The sequence below is a fragment of the Glycine max genome, chromosome 9, assembly GCF_000004515.6.
Source record: "Glycine max cultivar Williams 82 chromosome 9, Glycine_max_v4.0, whole genome shotgun sequence".
NCBI lineage: Eukaryota > Viridiplantae > Streptophyta > Magnoliopsida > Fabales > Fabaceae > Glycine > Glycine max.
In genome coordinates this window covers 5,495,849-5,515,991 of record NC_038245.2, presented here as the reverse complement: position 1 = coordinate 5,515,991, position 20,143 = coordinate 5,495,849, and the positions used below count along the sequence as shown (strand labels likewise).

The following is a 20,143-nucleotide window of genomic DNA, read 5'->3' as shown; positions in this document are numbered from 1 at the left end:
CAAAATGGCCAAAATAATGCTCATTTTCTGCATATTTCATGTAGTCTGCAACTTGATTCCATGACCATAAATGGTGCATATGGAAGTGGCAACCATACACACGACTTCAAAGTCGTGAGCCTTTCCACGACTTCACTATTCAATGGTGCATAGACGACTAGGATTGAAGTCCATCATAAATGGACAATGGATGGAGGCTCCACGACTTCACTATTTGTTTTCTTTTTCAATTTTAAAACATTATAGATTATTATATATTAGAATATTATAATTGTGTTATTATTATTTTAGGGTTTAGTGTTTTAATAAGTTATAAGATTTAAGTTATTATTATTTTAGGATTTAGTTTTTTAATATATTATAAGTGTTAAGTTAATTTTGTTTTAGTGTTTTAGAAATTTAAATAATTCATTACATAATAATATCTTAGGGTTTAGTCTTTTAATAAATTATAAGTGTTAAGTTAATATTAATTTAGGATTTTAGAAATTTAAATAAATTATTAGATAATAATATTTTATAATAGTTATTATTATTTTTATTGATACAAACGTATGTTGCACTAGTTAGTATTCACTATTCACATTTTACTGTTCACTATGATGTAAGTTATAAAAGGGAGGTTTGGTTCACACTTTTATTTCACGAATTATCATAATACAAAAGGGTCTTTCATTTTTGCCTTCTTCTTACCGTCTTATTTGTATATTTTTTATTTAGAGTTAGATACACAATTTTAGGGATTTTACTAGAAGAGTGTATTATTTTTCAATTTTTCCTGGTTTGGTGTTTTTTTATTTAACGATATATATACTAAATTATTTACATTTTCACTAATAAGTGACTTTTGTATTTTTTGACAAATGGTTAGTGAAGAACACATAATAAGTGATAATGTTAGCGACTTCAGTGACGACGAGCAACAACATGATTTTCATGAACATGGAGAACCAAGCCATCAAAGTGAGTCATCTTCTAATTTTGAAACTATTAGTAGCCAACTTTCAGAAAATCAAGAGTACTCAAATCCTTATCAAAACAGAGGGAGTGCTAGTACAAATTACCTTCGAAGGCTTGACATTTGAATCAAAACAAGTAACTATGAATGTCATTAAACAATTTCATTTTATGCATTCATTTAATTTTGGTGTGGTTGAGAACAAGAGTGACAAGTACGTTGTCATGTGTAGTCAATATGGTAATGTATGTTATTAGAGGGTGAGAGTATCGTTCAGCAAAATACGCAAGAGGTGGGAGTTGAAGAAATTAAATGGTATTCACACTTGCACAGATTTTGTCATATCACAAGATCATGTTAGGTTAGACTCATCTGTAATTGCTCATAATATTGTTCATTTAATGAAAAAAAATCCTGGTATCGAAATCAAAACCTTGATTGCAGACATGCTACAACGGTTTGGTTATACTATTCCATACAAAAAAGCATGGACAACTAAACAAAAATCCCTTGAAATAGCATTTGGAAGTTGGGAACAATCATATAGTTATCCGCATGTATGGTTGACAGTTGTTCAACACTTTGTACCAGGTACAATAGTAAAATATAAAACTTCATCTTCAATGGAGGATGGTGATGATAAGTCTCCTAGGGTGATTCTTAATCATGTTGGGCTTTTAACCCATGCATTGAAGGCTTTAAATATTGCAAGCCAATTGTGCAAGTAGATGGGACATTTTTAACTAGAAAATATTGTAGTACTTTGTTGACTGCCATCAGAAAAGATGGTAGTAGGAACAATTTTCCACTTGCTTTTGCAATTGTTGAGAGCGAGACCAAAGAAGCTTGGATGTGGTTCTTGCATTATTTGAGGAGATATATTTTCCTTCATCGTAGGCCTAAGTCCATTATTTGATGACCAATTTGCTAGCAGCTTTACAATCAAAATGAGTTAGGTAGAATGGACCGGATGTTTCGTCTGTGTATTGCATTCATCACATTGCATCAAATTTCAACAAACAATTTTAAAATGTTGACTTAAAAAAACAAGTCATCAATATAGGTATGTTTTTAACCATTTCATGCATCAAATTCTTGCTTTATTACATCTTCATTATTTATTACTCATTGTTTTATCTTTTGACATAAGATATGAGATGAGGAAACCACGATTTGAGGCAAAGTTGTTCGCAATGAGAGTAGAGTTTCCACAAGCAGCAGATTGGTTGGATCAAATTTCTAAGAGTAAATGGACTTAGGCCTATGATGAAGGAAAACGGTATGACCATATGACTACCAACCTTACTGAATGTATGAATTATGTTTTGAAAGGAGCCCGAGCATTACCTATTACTGCCTTAGTCAATGAAACATTTAATAAAATAATTGATTCGTTTGTTACTAATGGTATAAAATCATGAATATGATAAACGCAGAACATAGGTACTTTGAAGACGTATATGTCATGATGCAAGAAAATCAACACATTACTACCTCACATTATGTTCACATGTATGTTCGAGAAAAAGGGGAATTTAAGGTTCAAGAAATTGCAAATATGCGGCTTGGTCGACGAGTAATAGCATGCACTGTCAAATTGAATCAATGGTCATGTGATTATGGACAATTTCAAGCACTTCAAATTCTTTGTTCGCATGTGATTGAAACGTGTGTTTTTTGCAATTTAAATTATGATGACTTTATTGACCCTGCATACAAATTGAAAAACATTTTCAAAGTTTATCAGCATCATTTTCGTTCCCTTGGAAGTGAAGACAAATGACTTCAATATTTAGGTTCATATTTTATGCATGATCCTTCAAAACGACAAGACTAACCACTACTCGTATACATAATGAGAGACAAAACAATTTTAAATAGGCCTACGAAATGCTCATTATGTAAAAGTGAAGAACATAATCGTACAAATTATCTATACAAACAAGTAGATGACTAATGTTACTTCTACTTTTTATGTTTCTCTTTAATTTATATTGTTTATTTTATATTAATGTATTATGTTATTTTTAATTTAACAACTACTTTTATTACTAAATTATTATATACAGTTAATAGTAAATTCCTTTACCCAGAATAAATAATATTATTTTATAAATTATAACTTAATATTAGTAAACAATTTTTTAATATTTGGTTTCAAGTTTTAGTTTTTAAAATTTAAGTATTTAAAATAAAACAAATATTCAAAAAAATATATTATATGCCATTAAGATACTTTTATATTTCATTTAAAAAAAAATTACATAACATTATTAAAAGATTATCTAAATTTTAAATATATTAAATAAAATAATATTTAAAAATATATAATATATTTTAAATAATAAAACATTAAAAAATATAACATTAAAAAATCATAAAAAATATATGACATATTAAATAAAATTAATAACAAGTAAAATTAAAATTATTTATTTAATAATTAAATAAATATATTTTATTACAATTTTAAAAAAATTAAAAACAAAACAAAGTAATATAAAAAATGCATGAAAAAAATAGTTACAACTTCAAAGTCCTGATAATTATAAAAAAAAAGGATATTACAACTTTGAAGTTGTAATACTAGAAAAAAACAAAAACCTTTTACGATTTTAAAGTTGTAAAAGCAAAAAAAAAAAACAGGTTATGCCTTCGAAGTCATAAAAAAAAAAAATACTGAAATCATAAAATTATTTACGACTTCAGTTAAAAAAAAAAATTAAGTTATAACACGTGTTACAACTTCTAACTGAAAAGTCGTAACACTTGTTATGACTTACTCCTTTCGGTAAATAATTCAAAAATTGCACCCATATGAAAAATACCAAAAAAAATACCCCTTGTTAGTAAAAAAAAACCGAGATATTTGGTATTTGCAACCTGCTTCATATGCGCACTTGAAAAATAAACATCATCAAAATGACTAATATTTCATTACATTTTCTATAAAATTTCTCAGCTACAGGCCACCTATAAAATTACCCACAATACAAGATGATATCAAATACATGAAAGCAAGCTTCTCTGAGGCCTCATGATATACTCAAGCGTTAATCTCTCCAATCAGACCCAATTAGAAAGAAACTAGTCTAAATGGAGTACCCTTGAATATAGGGAAAACCAATTTAAAGCCTGAAAGTACTGTAGTCTCCTAAACCAGAAGCTCCATAACCTGTGTATGGTTGTGAGGACAACGAAGATGGAGGGAGGCGTGATGTAGTGCCCAAATGAGAGTATGAAGACCTTGGAACTGCATCTAGCCTGCCATAACTGCTAGTGACAGGTTCTTTGTGACTGCTTATAACATCCTGCAATGCAGAGGAAAGAATTTATGTGAGCAAAAGCTAAATTAATCAACTGTTCCAATAGGAATTGTATCCTGAAGGTAAAGTACTCTAATCAAGTGTCAGTCGAGCAAAATAAGTTGAAAATTTAACACTTATGCTTAATTTTGTCCAGTGCACGAGCATATTCCCTTCAGGAATGGATATTACTATCTCTGAAAAGTTAATCCTATCCATCAGACGAAGTCAACAATAACTCCTAAACGATTGGCCTATTCAGGTTGAAGTAAGGGAAAACACCCAACTATCAACTTCCAACAAAATAGTCATATTGTAAGATGTCCACTTAAAATGTTACAACTTAGTTTATACAGAGATAGTTATGAATCAATAATATCATGCTTTCATCTAGCTTCTACTCTTACGTTACATATATACAAAGAACTAAAGGGCACTTGAAATCATCTTTCATTTCCTTACAAACAAAATTGAACTATTGTCTTTCAATCCTCATATTGCACTATCAAGTAACACTCAAGTAATAAAAATAAAAGACTTCAGCAAAGAATATGAAGATGAGGAAGTAATAGTGAGTGTTCCTAAAGCATTTTACCAAGTGAAACATTAATGGCTATAGAATGAGCGACTAGGATAGAAATATGTAAGCAAGAGACCTCCCCATGCATAAATACTAACTACCACCCCATCCGACCATGCACACATGCTTATGTAACAGAAATAGAAAAATATAACTTCCTTTTCCTAGAAGAAAAGGCCCTCTGAAGTCTCCTACCTGAATCAATTGTTGAGCTGTTTGAACCTCAGATGAGGTGCCTTTTATTTCTACAACGATTTCATCAGGAACCCGGCTCTCCTGCACAGTCAATATGGCTCCACTAGTGCGGCGAATGTATTCAATATTAGTCCCTTGAATACCAATGATGTCTTCCGCATAGGATAGAGGTATTTGCATTGTTTGTATTACCTAATAAGTGGAAATTATTGGGGGAATGAAGGGTACCATGACTATCAACAATTCAACAGAAGACATAAATAAACAAAATATATAGACTGAAGCATGAGCAAACACAGTTGTTTTCAGAAACACAAAATATAAATAGCAAAAGACACAAATTTAATGTGGTTTGACACCTCTTTCCTAAGCCCCACAGGAATCTTTCAACAATCGCTCATTATCTCAACACATTACAACTTTTCTGGACAAACTTGAGAAATCTCCCAATTACAAGTATAACTTGACAAAATAGATGAAATCACACACACTAATATATATATATGTGGGGGGGGGGGGGGGGGATCCACTTACTTAGAGTAACTCTTGGAGTAAGTGGATCCCTCCTCTCTCTCTTTCTATATATATATACAAAACAGAGGCACACATACATATTCTTTTTGCAAAAAACAGGCAATCACGCACGCACATTATTCTGCAACAAGCAGTAAAACTTGACAAAATAGAGACAATCAGTTATCAGTCCCATTCCCCAGTAAATTTCATGAAAGGCAATGAACAGAAAACATGTGAAGGGTTAATATAACTAACCGTAGTAACAATAGGAGCACCAACACGGCCAAGAGCTGAAGAATGGACGCCAGAAAGTGAAGAATCCTGACCATAGAGAGACATAGTGGAGGAAGGGAGAAACAAGTCCAATTGACTTTCACGGTCAGCTAAGACAGAATCCCTTTTTGTTGAAAGAGGAATATCGGCAAATATGCTAGTACGTGAAGAAGTATGCAACAATGACTTGTCAGACCAGGTCTCTGCTTGACGGTCTTGTGAGGTAGGGGCATTGTACTTTGACACAACGAAATCACATACAATAGCGTAAATATATAGCAAAAATAAGAAATAATATATTTCTCATTTCTTAGACGGCATCCATCACATTAACAGAATACAGTAGCAGTTCAACACAGAAAATATACATTTTAAGCCAAAACATCATATAACAATTGACCAAAATCTGATTTTGGAAGTTATAATTCTGTATTAGGAATCTAGGATAATATTATTGCATAGTTATTTTTATATTAACTTCAAATTAGGCAGTTATAGGTTATGATTCAACGGTTATTGTGATATATTATATAATATGTTGTGTTTCAAACTTGTAAAAGGCAACTAAGGTGTCAAACTGTTATTCCTTGTGTTTTGAAGGAGGAAAGAACATCAAAGAAAGAATAAAACGCTATATTGTAGAAAGTTGAGTGGAAGAGAGACCCCCTAAACATATGTTATTTTCAAATTCAAGATCAGAAAATTACGAGCTTACAGTTTTCTCAAATAGGGGAAGAACGCTATGATCAACCAAAAATTTCCTCAGATGGCCAACTACTGCTTCCAGAGCTTTAAGGACCTTCAAGGCTTCTCCCTGAATTTCCACAATCCTCTCATTCGCAGTAGCATAAAATTGCACCTCATCTTCATGAAAATGATTTGGCATTAAAATAATATATTATAGATTAAATCATCGCAGGCTAACTGGAATGCCATGCTATGATGAAAGAAGAGAAAAGATGCATTCAGATCATTAGTATCATTGCATCCAGATTTAACAAGAAATATGGAATTTAAGAAATGACTAGTCTGGAAGAGGTCTTATTTTAATCTGGGAACAGTAAAATTGCATTTAAAAGTAAACAGGACAGGGCAACCGGACTCATGTGAGCATACCGGCATAATCAATATACCTATTAACTATTTCTATTCACAATACTCATCAACACACATGTTGATGGATACAAAGAAATTACTGTATAAAACTATAAGGTTGATGCTTAACTATACGACAACAACATTATATGGAAATTTCACAAGCACGTAGGAGAATCATATTCTTGAACAAGACTAGGGCATTTCCATTTATATGGTACACATATAATAACAACAAAATGTCAACAACAACAACAACAAAGCCTTATCCCACTATTATATGACACACATAATATAAATTTATTAACTAGTAGATATTTCTTTCTTGGGAATGCTAGAAATGAGACAATGAAAGGTGTAACTGAAGCACAATTTAAAATGTTAGAAGAGATTTACAAAGATCTCGGGATAAAGAATGGAGAACGTAGGATATATAAGCTTGCCAGAAATAGTGAAAGAAAAACAAAAGAATTGAATCAAGCAAGATGTATTAATGGTCACAAATCAAGATATCAAAGAGAAAAGGGAGAACTAATTTATAATCTTTTCAACTTTGGACGATTGACTCTGAACATGGAAGGACTAGAAATCCATGAGGACAAACAAAATTTGGCCTACTACTGTAGAATTTGGATTGGATAAGTAAAAGAAGCCCTTAAAAGGATAGATAATGGTAAAGCTATTGGTCCAAATGGTATTCTGATTAAAGTTTGGAAGTGTATAGGAGAATAAGGTGTCGCATAGCTCACTAAGCTATTTAGCAAAATTTTGAGATCTAAGAAAATGTCAGACGAGGAAAGGAAGAACATTTTGATTCCTATACTTAAGAACAAGGGGATATTCAGAATTGTTTAAATTGCAGAGGTATAAAACTTATGAGTTGTACTATGAAATTATGGAAAACGGTGATTGAGCATAGTTAAGAGAAGATATGAGGATTGCTGAGAATCAATTTTGTTTTATGCTAGGAAGTTATACAACAAAAAGTCATTTATCTTTTACAAGAGTTGATGATGGAAAGATACCGAAGCAAAAAGAAAGAGGCTTACTTTTATTGACTTGAAAAAAACTTAAGATCAAGTGCCAAGAGGAGTGTTGTGACTTGTGAAAGAATTAAACAAAAAAGTTAGGAATCAAGGGAAGTTAAGTTTAAATTTGAGCTTTGGTGACAGACTTTGGAAACAAAAGGTTTAAGCTTAAGTTGAAGAAAGACAAAGTACATGCATTGCAATTTTAGCAAGAGACAAGAGGAATATTACTTGCACGTATTATGGACAGTGAATATTAAGTGCATAAGTTGATTTTAGTTTATGAAAGAAGGTCAATTCATTTTACCTTCTCATTTTCTTTTCTTGTAAGTGTTAATGGAAAAGTTAATCCAAACAACATCTAAGCCTATATCAATAATGATTTTTCCTTTTATCATTGATTTTGAATATGAATGATAAACATGTTCTTTTTTTTTTTGTTTTCTGTTTTAAGTTGCATGTGTCTATTATGTGTGGATTATTTGCTATTTCTGATAAAGCAAAATTTTGTGGTCCTGTGCTCCCACACCTCTACCTAGGAGTGACTCCTATAGTATACTTCACATAACATTAGTCCATAAAAGAGAATACACAAAAGATCACATGACTACTAAGAAATAGGGGCATCATCATAGATGCATAATTGCATAACATGACAGGAAGCATACCTCCTGACAACACTCTAACTGAAGCACTGGTATTCTCCTGAATAGATTTGATTAAAGAGCCTTGCTTTCCAATTAAATTGATAGCCTGAGTCGATGCCACCAATAAACGGATGGAAGAAAATGCAAGACCAGCGGCAGATTCTTGATTCTCAGCATCAGTTTCAGAGAATCCAGAGACACGTTTGAATATCCTTACTACAGCATCCATTGCCGGGGAAAGAGCTGCCTCTGGATCTTCCTTCCCGGACACAAGTACCTATGAGAAATAAAAAAAATCTAACCATATTCAGTATAACACAGAAACAAATACACAAACAAATAGACGTCATCATTAAAGGAAAACATTCAAAAGAGTTGACGAGCATGCATAAACTAGTCATCTGAACAGAAACATACAAAGCAATTGATCTATAGAGTCAACTTCCATTCACTTTCTATAGGAAAGTAAATAAAATTCTAAGCACAGACACAGAAGACTATACACCACATATAATTTTAAAGTTAGGATAAAATTGAAGTTGAACAATGAAAGCAAACGTAAAACCCAAAATACAACACCAACTAAAACACACATTTAATGAGAGGAAAGCATAAACAAAACAGAATGTGAAAAACGGAATGAAAAAAAAAATAGAGCAGACAAAAGACATGTTCCGTTACAAGTAGTAACAAAAAATTAATTCCAATTTACAGCTATATTTTAATGAATGTAATTGAAATCGGTTCACCTTCATCCAACCGTGGATAATCATATAATTAAAAATTACTATTGACTTTTATAATAATTACTTTAAAATTCCTAACTTTGATATCTATTTGATTGACATAAATTTACACTTAGACTAAAAAAAAACTCAATTTCAATACCACGGCTTCCTAAACACAAGAGAAGTGGAAGCACATTAGCATATCACAATCTGCACATTAGCGATAAAGTTCTCATTATGGAGTATTTAATGCAGTTGCATATCCAGAATTCAAATTCGAGACCACTGATTAAGCTAATACAGCTCCGCGCACGCGCTCGATAGTTTATTAGCATAGGAATTAAAGAAAAGAGATGCAAACAAGCAGTAAAATAATTAAAAAAGAAAAAGTCACTTCATTTCTTTTAGGGTATCAATCAAAATTTTAAATAAAAATTTAAAATTTAAAAAATTAAACGAGAGGGGATAAGAAGAAAACCCTAGAAACAGAAACAGGGATTAGATGCAATTGAGACATACAATTCGATCGGGAGTGCCGAGAGGAGCGTCGAGAACGCGAATGCGGGATCGAGTTTCTTCGCACATCTTCTTTATCAGCTCTCCCTTGCGTCCAATGATGCTTCCCACTTTTCCCACCGGCACGATGAGCCGAAACACGCAGTCCCCAGGCCACCCCGGCCACCTCTTCTCCGGCGGAGTAGATGCCGTGGCGGCGGCGTCAGCTTCCGTTTCGGTGGGCGGTTGCGCGGCGGGGGCATTGTCCACCGGAAGTGGGTTTTCGGCGGAGCCGTTCTGGAGTGGTTCGGCGGTGGCCATTGGAGAGATAAATAGAGGGTGGTCAAGCTGAGGTCTTCGAAAGGGTAGGGAGGAAAAGGAACACACTGGCGTCTCGTCTCGCTGTATAGCTTAGCTTCAGTGTTTTTTGTTTTTATTTTATTATTATAATTTTTGAAGGAATTGTATTGAATTGGAATTTTAAGAAATTATTTTGAGATAAAATGTTTTATAAACTTTAGGTTTAATTATAAATCATTAAATCTTCTATGTTTGTGACTCAATTTTTATTTTTTATTTTACATTTTGTCATTCAACTTACAAAATGTCACATATTTTGTCACTTAAAGTTCAAAATTTTGTACATTTTGTCTTGGACGGATCTATGTTTATTGGAGGACCCCAAACATAATGGACCTATATTTAATAAATGTAATGTAATATTTTAATAATAGCATTCATTGAAAAAATAATGATATTTGATGTTATTTATTTTCTTTGTTAATATATTCATTTTACAAAATTTATTACTATTATTTTAAAGGTTTAAAATATTCACATTTATAACCAAATAATTTTATTATCCTTTCTTTTTTATATTGATTTGATTAAAATTAATTTGAGGAATTAAATGTTATGTTTAATTAATTTTTGTTTATGAGATAAAATTACACATTGATAACTAAATTTGGGAGATATACTTATAATTATTCTCTTTTTTTTTATTAATATTATTTAGATGTATTTTTTTCTCTTATTATTTCATTTTTTTTTTGTCATGATTAGCTGTAATATAATTTTGAGTTTGAGTGTATGAATTTAGTTTTTTTGTTTTAAGTGGAGTATAGGAGAAGTAAAATTCTTCTTTCAAGACTTTAACGCAATTGTCTATTCAAAATTTAAATTTAAAATATGAACATGTGTAAATAATCTCACACTAGTTAATTCACTTGTTTAATGATTATTCTATATGAGTCAAGTTTTGAAATTGTGAAGCAAAACCTCATTATATAACTTTAGAAAAGTAAAGTAAATATTAAGTTGTATCAAATATTATTGAAATTTATTTTAATAGATTTTGGACTTTTTATAAAATAAATAATTGATTAATTTTTTAATTCAAAATCATCAAAATTATATTTGGTCCCCTAGAGGACTGGGTCAGGCCTGCATTTTGTCCCATATAATATAATTAAACATTTTTAAATAAAACAAGGTGAAAAATACGTGAAAATTTAAAAATTAAGTATTAAAATTAGGAGAAAATATATGAAAATTTTGAAATTTAGATGGTAAAATGTAAATTTTATAGTTTGATGACAAAACTCATGAAAACATGAAATAGGCAAAAAGTGTAAGGTAAGTTTCCTTTCAATTTCTAGGATTCTCTAACATTTGTTTTCTCTTTCCCTCAATTCTAATTACTACCTCGATTCATCAAGAAATTGGTCTTAGAAGGGACGGATCTACTCCTAAGGTTGTGTGGACAGCTGCCCCCACTAAGTTTTCAGTTTTGTTTAATATGAATGAGATATATAAATTAAAGATTATATTGGGTCAGTTTAATTAAACTTATTTATTAAAATAAGTACTTATTTTAATAAAATAAATAATTTTTTGTTTTTCAATATATTTATCTAAATTGTTTATACTTAAAAAAATAATTTTCTATTTATTTTAATAAACAAATCATATATATTTTTATAAAAAAATACTTATTTTTAACTTTTTTTAAAAATTTAAACTAATTTACCCATTATATTGCCCCACTCTCTAGCCCAAAACAATATTGCACTACTGCTAATAAATTTTAACATTATTAAAGAAGATATGCTAGTGTGTATCTGACTCCAAGCTATGGATCTTACAAACAAAAGTGTTAATGAGTTGCATCCTTATAACTCTCTTATTCGGCAAATTCAATAGTTTCTGGAATTTGATTGGAACTTGTCTTTCCACCATATATATCATGAAGAAAACAAGTTGACGGATAGGCTTGCAAGGCCTAGTTCTGAAGATGATTTGCTTCTGCTGGAAACGTGTCCTATTTCTATGTTTGATGTTATTTTTGTTTATGTCTTGGGTGTCCATCATATGAGGCAATGGTTGTTTTTTTCTTTCTTTTTCCTGTTTTTGTATTGCTATTTTTAACTTTATAAATAATAATAATAATAATAATAATAATAATAATAATAATAATAATAATCCTACTAAATGCCTTGAACATGTTAACTTTTCACGCACCTAATATCCTTTAACATATTATCTTTTTATGGCAGATAAAAAAATTAACATTTTACACTTACAAATTTATTTATATAATTATTGCCCCCACTACATTAAATTCCTTGATCGGTCACTGCGTCTTAGCAGGGGGAAATTAAGCTACCGGAAACTTTTTGCACAAAATACTGTGATGATTCGTCTCAATATTTTAGTCAAGACAACCAAACTTCATGCTACAACGAAACCACCAATTATTTTGTAACACCCGGATGTGTTACTAAAGTAATTATTACTTTATTTTAGTTTCAATTAAACTCTTAATTGATTTAATTAATAAATTGAGTTAATTTTTTCATGTTGTAGTGATTAATGACAATGCAAAAATATAGATAACTCAACATGAATAAATCTATTTTACATAACATATATTTATATCCCTAGAGTACTAGGCGAGATGGCATCTATCTCATGTCTTTCTAGATATATATACATGCCTAGAAATAAAGAGTATTTTAAAGAGTAAGTGGAGTGTGTGTGATAAAGTCTTCAATGTACCCTCTACCGTATATAATACAACAAAAGGGGAAGGAAATACAAAGACTCACTCCCTAACATTGGCCTACTAATAAAAAAAGTACATAAGAGTCATCATCCACTAAGGGTAATGAGGAGGAACAGATGGCCCTCCATTGCCAATAGGGCCACCAAAACTGCCACGACCACGTTTGCATCCAGAGAACAAACCCCTATAATCATGAGCATCACTAGTCCTGCGAGGAATCATAGAAAGGGCATGTCCAAGAGTATGCATCATTTCCTCAAAAGTCACGATAATATTAAGGTGGTCATCATCACAATAGTACCATCGGGAACACAACGTATCAAAAGTAACCCATCATAACGAAAAGCTGGCAAATCAAGGAGCAACATTCATCCTTGCTTAAGGCCCTGGGTGGTAGGGTGTAGCTCCACAGAGAAAAGGTCATAAGGTCGAGTTCCCGCCATTTACTCCCCTGAATGCCACAATCATCGCAGTCACACACACATACAAACAACGCAAGGATAAGCTAACCAAACAGATAAAACATATATATATATATATATATATATATATATATAATGAAAATCCATGCAATATATCAATTTAAGAAATTCTCATATTAAAGAAATAAGAAAACATATTTTTGCAAGTCAAACAACAAATACAAGCTTAGTTTGTCAATTCAATAATTATTTAACAACTTCTAATTTTTCCCTCTCACAACAACTTAAAAATCATTATTGTATATGGTGATTAAAGATTTTAACTCTTACTTTCTCACAAGGACTTATAAATTATTACATCTTTCATTATAAATTTTTATAAGGACATAAAACAAATGTTACCCTCTAAAGTGTCAATAACCAATACTATACAATTTCATCCAAAGAATGATATGTCCTCCCACAAGAAAAGGTCTTCTCAACAGAACTCCCTAGATGTGCCAAATCACTAGTACCTCCGGAGAATGACATGTTCTCTCACATAACAAGGTCCGCTCAGCAAGACTCTATGGAGCATCTAGGAAAATGGTTGTTCCAGAGGGCGACATGTCCTTTCACTGGATAAAGTTCGCTCAATAGGACTCTACAGAACAACAATAAGAATTCAGGAGGGCAACATGTCCTTTCACTGGACAAGGTCCTTTTAGTAGGACTCTACAGAAATCCCACATCCCTTCGATATCTTAAAATCTTAAAGTTTCAATTGTCACTTCTTCTTATTTATAAGATAATCACATCATCACACACTCATCAAATTCACAACCCATCAACAACAACAACATAACTTTCATACAATTTACAAAATTATTAAGTCAATGACGTATTTTATACACAAGGATTTATATTTATGTTAAGTTTATTATGATATCTATTATATTCAACAAGAACACATTTCAATTTACTCACATACAAATATAAATCAAGTTTGGAAATTATTTACATCAAAATAGTCAATTTTGTTGATAGAACTATGCAAATTCATTTTAAAATTTACTTTATAGTAGCATCTGAAAGATATTAGCATTTTATACCTTAAACAATTTTAGTTTATCTTATGTTATATCTTGATGAAAATATAATTAAGCCTATTTTAATAGAAAAATTTACTTATTAGAAAAAAATCTACAAAAATTATAAAAATCAAAGAAGTTAGATTGTTTCACAATATTAGCAAACAGAACAACCAACAAGATTAGTGTATAAATCTAATCCTTTCAAATATTTACGCAACTAATATTATATCACGGTAAAGATAAATGAATCTAGGTTTTAAATTCTTTGGAATCACTCAAAAACATAAGATACACTACTGTTAGTCGTTATTCACGACTAAGTTTTGTATTGAATATTTTCACAAAAATAACGCTTTACCTCCAATTTATGGTTCTTTTTGTAGGAATTGTACATATTTTCATGTTTAGTTTGATTTTATATAGTAGATACTCCCATTTTGTGAATTAATGTTGAAACCACTTCAATTTCAGGCTAAAAGAAGAAAATGTTCAAGTAGTTGATGTCTCGCTAAGCGAGGCATATGCGCTTAGCGAGTGACATCCGCTAAGCAAGGCATACAGATCACTTAGCGTGTTGGGAAACCCTAAAAAAGGATCGGTCAGAGATGTGCTTGCCCAGCGCGTCGCAAGCTCACCAAGCGAGTAGGTTGTCTCTTCTCGCGCTCAGCGCGCCCAGCTCGCTTAGCCAAATTTCACTTAGCGAACCAATCTCGCTAAGCGAGCCTTCAGAAGCTGAAACGTCCAAGTAACCTTTAAAACATTGAAGTTGGCAGAAACTAAGGGAGGAGTCGAAAAAATAGAGCCAAGGGAGAAACTGAAGCGACAAAATTCAAGTCACCATGAGATTTTAGGTTAGAGGAGTGAGATTAGGGTTCTAGAGGTTGAAGGAGACATCTTCAACCCTTCTTAGCCATTTTCTTCCACTTAAACTTTGTTCTTCCTTGTATGGAAAGTTCATTTCTTGTAATGGAAGGCTAAACCTCTTGGTTGGGAAGTTCTGCTGAACCCTTGATGTAATATTCTTTCACTATCTATTTAATGTTGTTTTTTTGTGTTCATTGCTTCTATCTATGCTTATTTTTACAAGTTTGTGGCTTGATCACCTATTTGTATATATAGTTAGGATTTTTAGCATTGGAAAGTGTTTTAAAGCCTTAGAACTTGGTAGAGCAAGCTAGAAAATTATATGTCTAGGAATGGAGTGCAGTGATTTAGTCCATATTATGTTGTAGACTTAATGCAACTCTTTTAGGCTGAGTTTATTGAGGGATCAATGATGAGGTTTAAAGAGAGTTAGGCTCATTCACTAGAGGGATCTTGGTTTGAGTAATTTCTCAACATAAAAACACTAGAATAACATTAAATAGAGAAAAATACATAACAACATCAAGGAAAATTCAGTAGAACGACCCGACGCTTTTTACTTGACTGTTTTTTACTTCTGAAACTTTAGATATTTAGTTTGTATTTAAATAGATTTTAGAACAAAATCCCAACTTGATATTTTCTTACTTTTAGTTTATACAAATGTTTGCTCACTGAATGTACAGTTCTGAGTGAAACAAATTCTCTATGGATATGATACTCGGTCTTACCGTTTTAATATACTACTTGTGCAAATTGGTATACTTGCCGACCTAGCAAAGCAAAAACAACTACTTATAACAATTTTTCTTTTATAAACAATTTGAGAAGTCAACACGAGTTAAAATCAATGCACATCAAGCATCTTATAAAAATTATATACAATTGAAAAATTAATGAAAATGAGCATAGTTTATGTTAAAGAAAGCTTAGGATGTATAGTTTTTAAATATAATCAAACTCGTTCCAATCCCATGTCCATAAAATTTCAAAAATGCAAATCAAGCAACATAAGGTCAACATTTTTCCAACAATAGGATCAACTTGCATAGGGTACAACTCACTCATTTCTTAGTGTTTTAACATGAATCTTGAGTTCTTTCAATAGAGTTTTCAGTCAACTTTCCAATGAGACAAAAATCAACACAAAAAGATAACTAGAACTCAAGTTATGTATATTTCTTTAACACATGTTCCGTACGAAAATGTTCAAGCAACATCACTAGTTAAACAAGCTTTTGTACCAACTCAAAACTCGCCAAAATCACAACTTTTCACCAAAATTCCAATTTACATAATCAGTATCATTCAATCCTAGTATAGAACATCACATAAACACAGGAAAAAAATAAAATTTTTCTTTACCAATCTTCAGCACAAACACAAGCAATGAGGGTTTTGAGAACTTTCTCTTCCAAGCTTTCAACTTTACCATTTTCCACCACCAAAAATAATTTTTGAGCCCACCAAGATTACAAAGTCATAATAAATTGAAAAGAAGAAATGAAAGAAAGAATAAAGAAAAGAAAGAAGGAAAACTGAAGAAGAAATGGAAATAAAAAAATGAACCACTCTCACCTTTGCTACGAGTTTTTCTTCCAAGAACTTAGAAAGCAAGTAGGAAATGAAAAAAAGAAGAATGAGAGAGGCTTAGACATTACGATGGTTATAAAGGAGTTGATGAGTGTGTGAGTTGTTTATTTTATATATTATTTGACTTGGGCAAGACTTGTAATAGTAAAAAAGATAAGGATAAGTGTAGATACTTTTGTAGGAAAAAGAAAAATAACTAAGCTTTTCTTCCAAGGAAATGTGACGTGCAGGACCAAGCATAAGAAGGAAAATCATATCTGAGTTTGTAGCTTCATGTACTTGTGTACTTGCAAAGCCATCATTGTCAATTTTATCGGCAAAATCAATTTGTAGATAAATTCTAGTTTGGACACCACATGAATTATCGATAGAAAAATAAAATTCTAATTGTTTCAAAATAATAATGACACATATATTTTATCTCTTACACTGATAAAAAGTAATAACTTGTGTACTGGAATATAATACACAGACATTATATGGAATTATTTGTCAAGATTATGAAATACGTGAGTTTTATGAAATAAAAAATTTCATAAAATTTCTAATATTTATTAAGGGTCATGAAATGAGTATGAGACTATTTTGAAAACATCCCCAATGGTGTTAAATGGTTTCTAATAACAACTTCTAGGTCCTTTGACTATTTATCAATTATCTCAATGTATTCCTTTACTTTGTCAAATGATCTTCATACTATATTTTTGTAAATTTACTTTACAAAAATTCACAAAGAAACAAGTATATATATATATATATTAATTCATGTGGAATTTTAAATTTAATTTATTTTTTTAAAATTATTCAAACACTTATTCATTGATTAATAAACAAGTCTTAGAGATTCTTATTTTGGTCATTACTATACTATGCAAGTTTGTTTTTTAATCAAACTACTTTGATACTAAGTGTAACACTCATTACAGGAATTACATTCATATACACAAATTGAAATAATTAAAATAATAGAAATTAAATAAACTTTGCATGTCAAATAAAAATTTTCATCATAAAAGATGTACCTTATGCAGGAGGTTCTTAACTACATCCTAATATAATAAAAGTTATAACAAAAACTTAAGTCATTTTTCCTCTTTCTCCTTGTTTCATGATCTTTCTCAATCTGAAACACTATAATTTAAACTAATGCGACAAAATGTTTCATTAAGTGTCCCAAGGGCACACAATAACATCTCATATAGCACATATGACATATTTAACAATGAGATGTAAGATTGGTCAAGTGAAGAAAAAAGAATGGAAGGGGGGAGAGACCGCAGTTTTGAATCGTCTTGTTAACAAAAACTAACAACTAACATTATCCAATAAAAAAATATCCCATTTAACATACGTAAACATGTCATACTAAAAATCTCATTTATAGAGATATCTAATCATGATATTAAACCTATAAATATCCCCATAACACAAAACATTCAAATCTAATGGGCTTACACCTTTATTAGAAATCCTCATCAATCATTGTAACCTTACTTAACATACATTACTTTATCCTTTTATTTTCTTTTTTGTCCATCTTTGAAAATTAGAGCTCATAATCTCAAGTTGTGACACCTTGTTTTGTCAGACATCCCTTAGGGAACTATGAATTTTACAACCCTTTCTTGTACAAGGAATGTCTCATACCGCTCTTTAGGAATTGAAGGAGACATCTTGTCCAAAGGGTATTAAGTCTTATTATCTTTTATCATCCTTTGGTGATCAAAAGGTCACTTCCCTTCCTTGTCCAAAGATGGCCTTTTCACAACAAATACATTTATTGTCCCTTGGGGATTCAAAGGGTTTACTATCCTTCCGTGTCCAAAGGAGACCTTTTCACAAGCATATCCAGTCACATTATAATTAATTTGCATGCTCACACAATCATCACATTGTGTTTACATAAACATTGCATTTCATTCTACCCCAAATTCTCTTAAGCCAATATATTTTGCTTAAGCGAATTTATCGGACTTCTAGACCTCATATACTTATCATTTTATGCTTTACAAACATTTTTCTTGCACCCTCGAAAAATCAAACTTTCAACAACACATTTTTCTCTTGTCTCCTACATTAAAAAAGGTGTAAAGTGATAATTTTAATTTTCAAAATCACTTTAGCCCTTCAAGCACTATCTAAATCACTTTTCAAAGCCAATTTGAGGACCAAAAATAAAATAGAAAAAATTATTAGAGATCAAAAAGTTAAGAAAAATATTATTAGGTAAAAAAAAAATAGGTAATTTATCAAGGACCAAAATCATATTTAATCCTTTAATAAATAAATATTTTGGGAAGGGTAGTGTGAGTATTAAAATAGGCTTTTTAAATTAAATGTTTTAAATATAATGAGAGAAGTTTCTAAAGTTGATATTTTGGACTTTTTGATTATTTTTGTTTCTTTTCAAAGTTGGGCCTTATGCCTGTGGCCCGCCCAGCTATGTTCAATAAATTGTTTATGTTTTCTAAAACCTAACCCTAAATCATTCTCTCTTACTTACGGCTCTTGGAATTGTTGTGATAGAGCTGCTACATGATCTTTTACAAAAGTTGTTGCTACCGTGATCAAAGGATTGGAGAAGTCATTGTTAAGTCCTCTTGTTGTGGGTTTATCTTTTCAAGGTAAGAAAGAATGAGTTATTTGGCTTACGGGTGTGACAGTAGCCACGGGTAGAAGGGTAGACCTTTGACTCAATTGGTCATAATTCTATGTGAATTATATGAGGAGAAATGATTTTCTCCAACCCTTGTTATACGTTTTGTGTTGAATTACATGATTAGATCAATGGTAAGGGTCATCTCTATGGTTGCCTATTTTTGTGTGTTTGAGATTGAATTCAAATATCGATGGTTCAAATGTGTTATCATGTATATGTGTCTATGTGAAAACTATGTGTGCAGTATTGTACATGCATGTCTATGCCTTTGTGTTTGTGTGACTTTGTGTTTGTTACGACGTGAAACTATGTGTGCTACCATGTGTGTATTTGTGCATGACTATGTGAAATTATGTTTTTATATTTTTGCATGTATGTGTGTCGCTCTGTGAAACTATGTGTGCATCGTCATCTCTACAAGCTCGTCATCAACTTTGCAATAAGAAATTCAATGTAACTCACTCACTTAGTCATGATAGTAGAAACTTTCTTCTTTAGTTCTTTGATATATGTTTTTTATTTCTTCCTTATTTGTTCAATAATTTCTTTATTATTTTGTTCCTCATTTGTTTTGCTTAACATTTATTTGTTGTGATGCAACACAAGAATTAATTACCCGTTTGTTAGTGTTTGTGATTACTTGAT

General features: G+C 31.1%; 1 protein-coding gene across 1 annotated transcript; it reads right to left on the bottom strand.

The window, feature by feature from the left end:
• Window positions 1-3,872: 3,872 nt before the first annotated feature.
• LOC100817448 (RNA-binding KH domain-containing protein PEPPER) lies at window positions 3,873-10,242 on the bottom strand. Its single transcript, XM_003533691.5, has 6 exons — window positions 9,845-10,242; window positions 8,619-8,874; window positions 6,543-6,691; window positions 5,810-6,064; window positions 5,039-5,230; window positions 3,873-4,269 (listed from the first exon to the last, which is right to left on the bottom strand). The coding sequence occupies exons 1-6, from the start codon at window positions 10,139-10,141 to the stop codon at window positions 4,087-4,089; spliced, it is 1,332 nt and encodes a 443-aa protein (XP_003533739.1). The 5' UTR covers window positions 10,142-10,242; the 3' UTR covers window positions 3,873-4,086.
• Between the last annotated feature and the right edge of the window lie 9,901 nt (window positions 10,243-20,143).

Bases quoted from the DNA above. Each gene is read 5' to 3' on its own strand.
- LOC100817448 (XM_003533691.5), bottom strand. From the start codon at position 10,141: ATGGCCACCGCCGAACCACTCCAGAACGGCTCCGCCGAAAACCCACTT. The intron at 6,692-8,618 runs GTATGCTTCCTG...ATTTTCATGAAG, and splicing joins AGTTAGAGTGTTGTCAGGAG to ATGAGGTGCAATTTTATGCT. The intron at 4,270-5,038 runs GTAGGAGACTTC...TCTGCATTGCAG, and splicing joins CAGCTCAACAATTGATTCAG to GATGTTATAAGCAGTCACAA.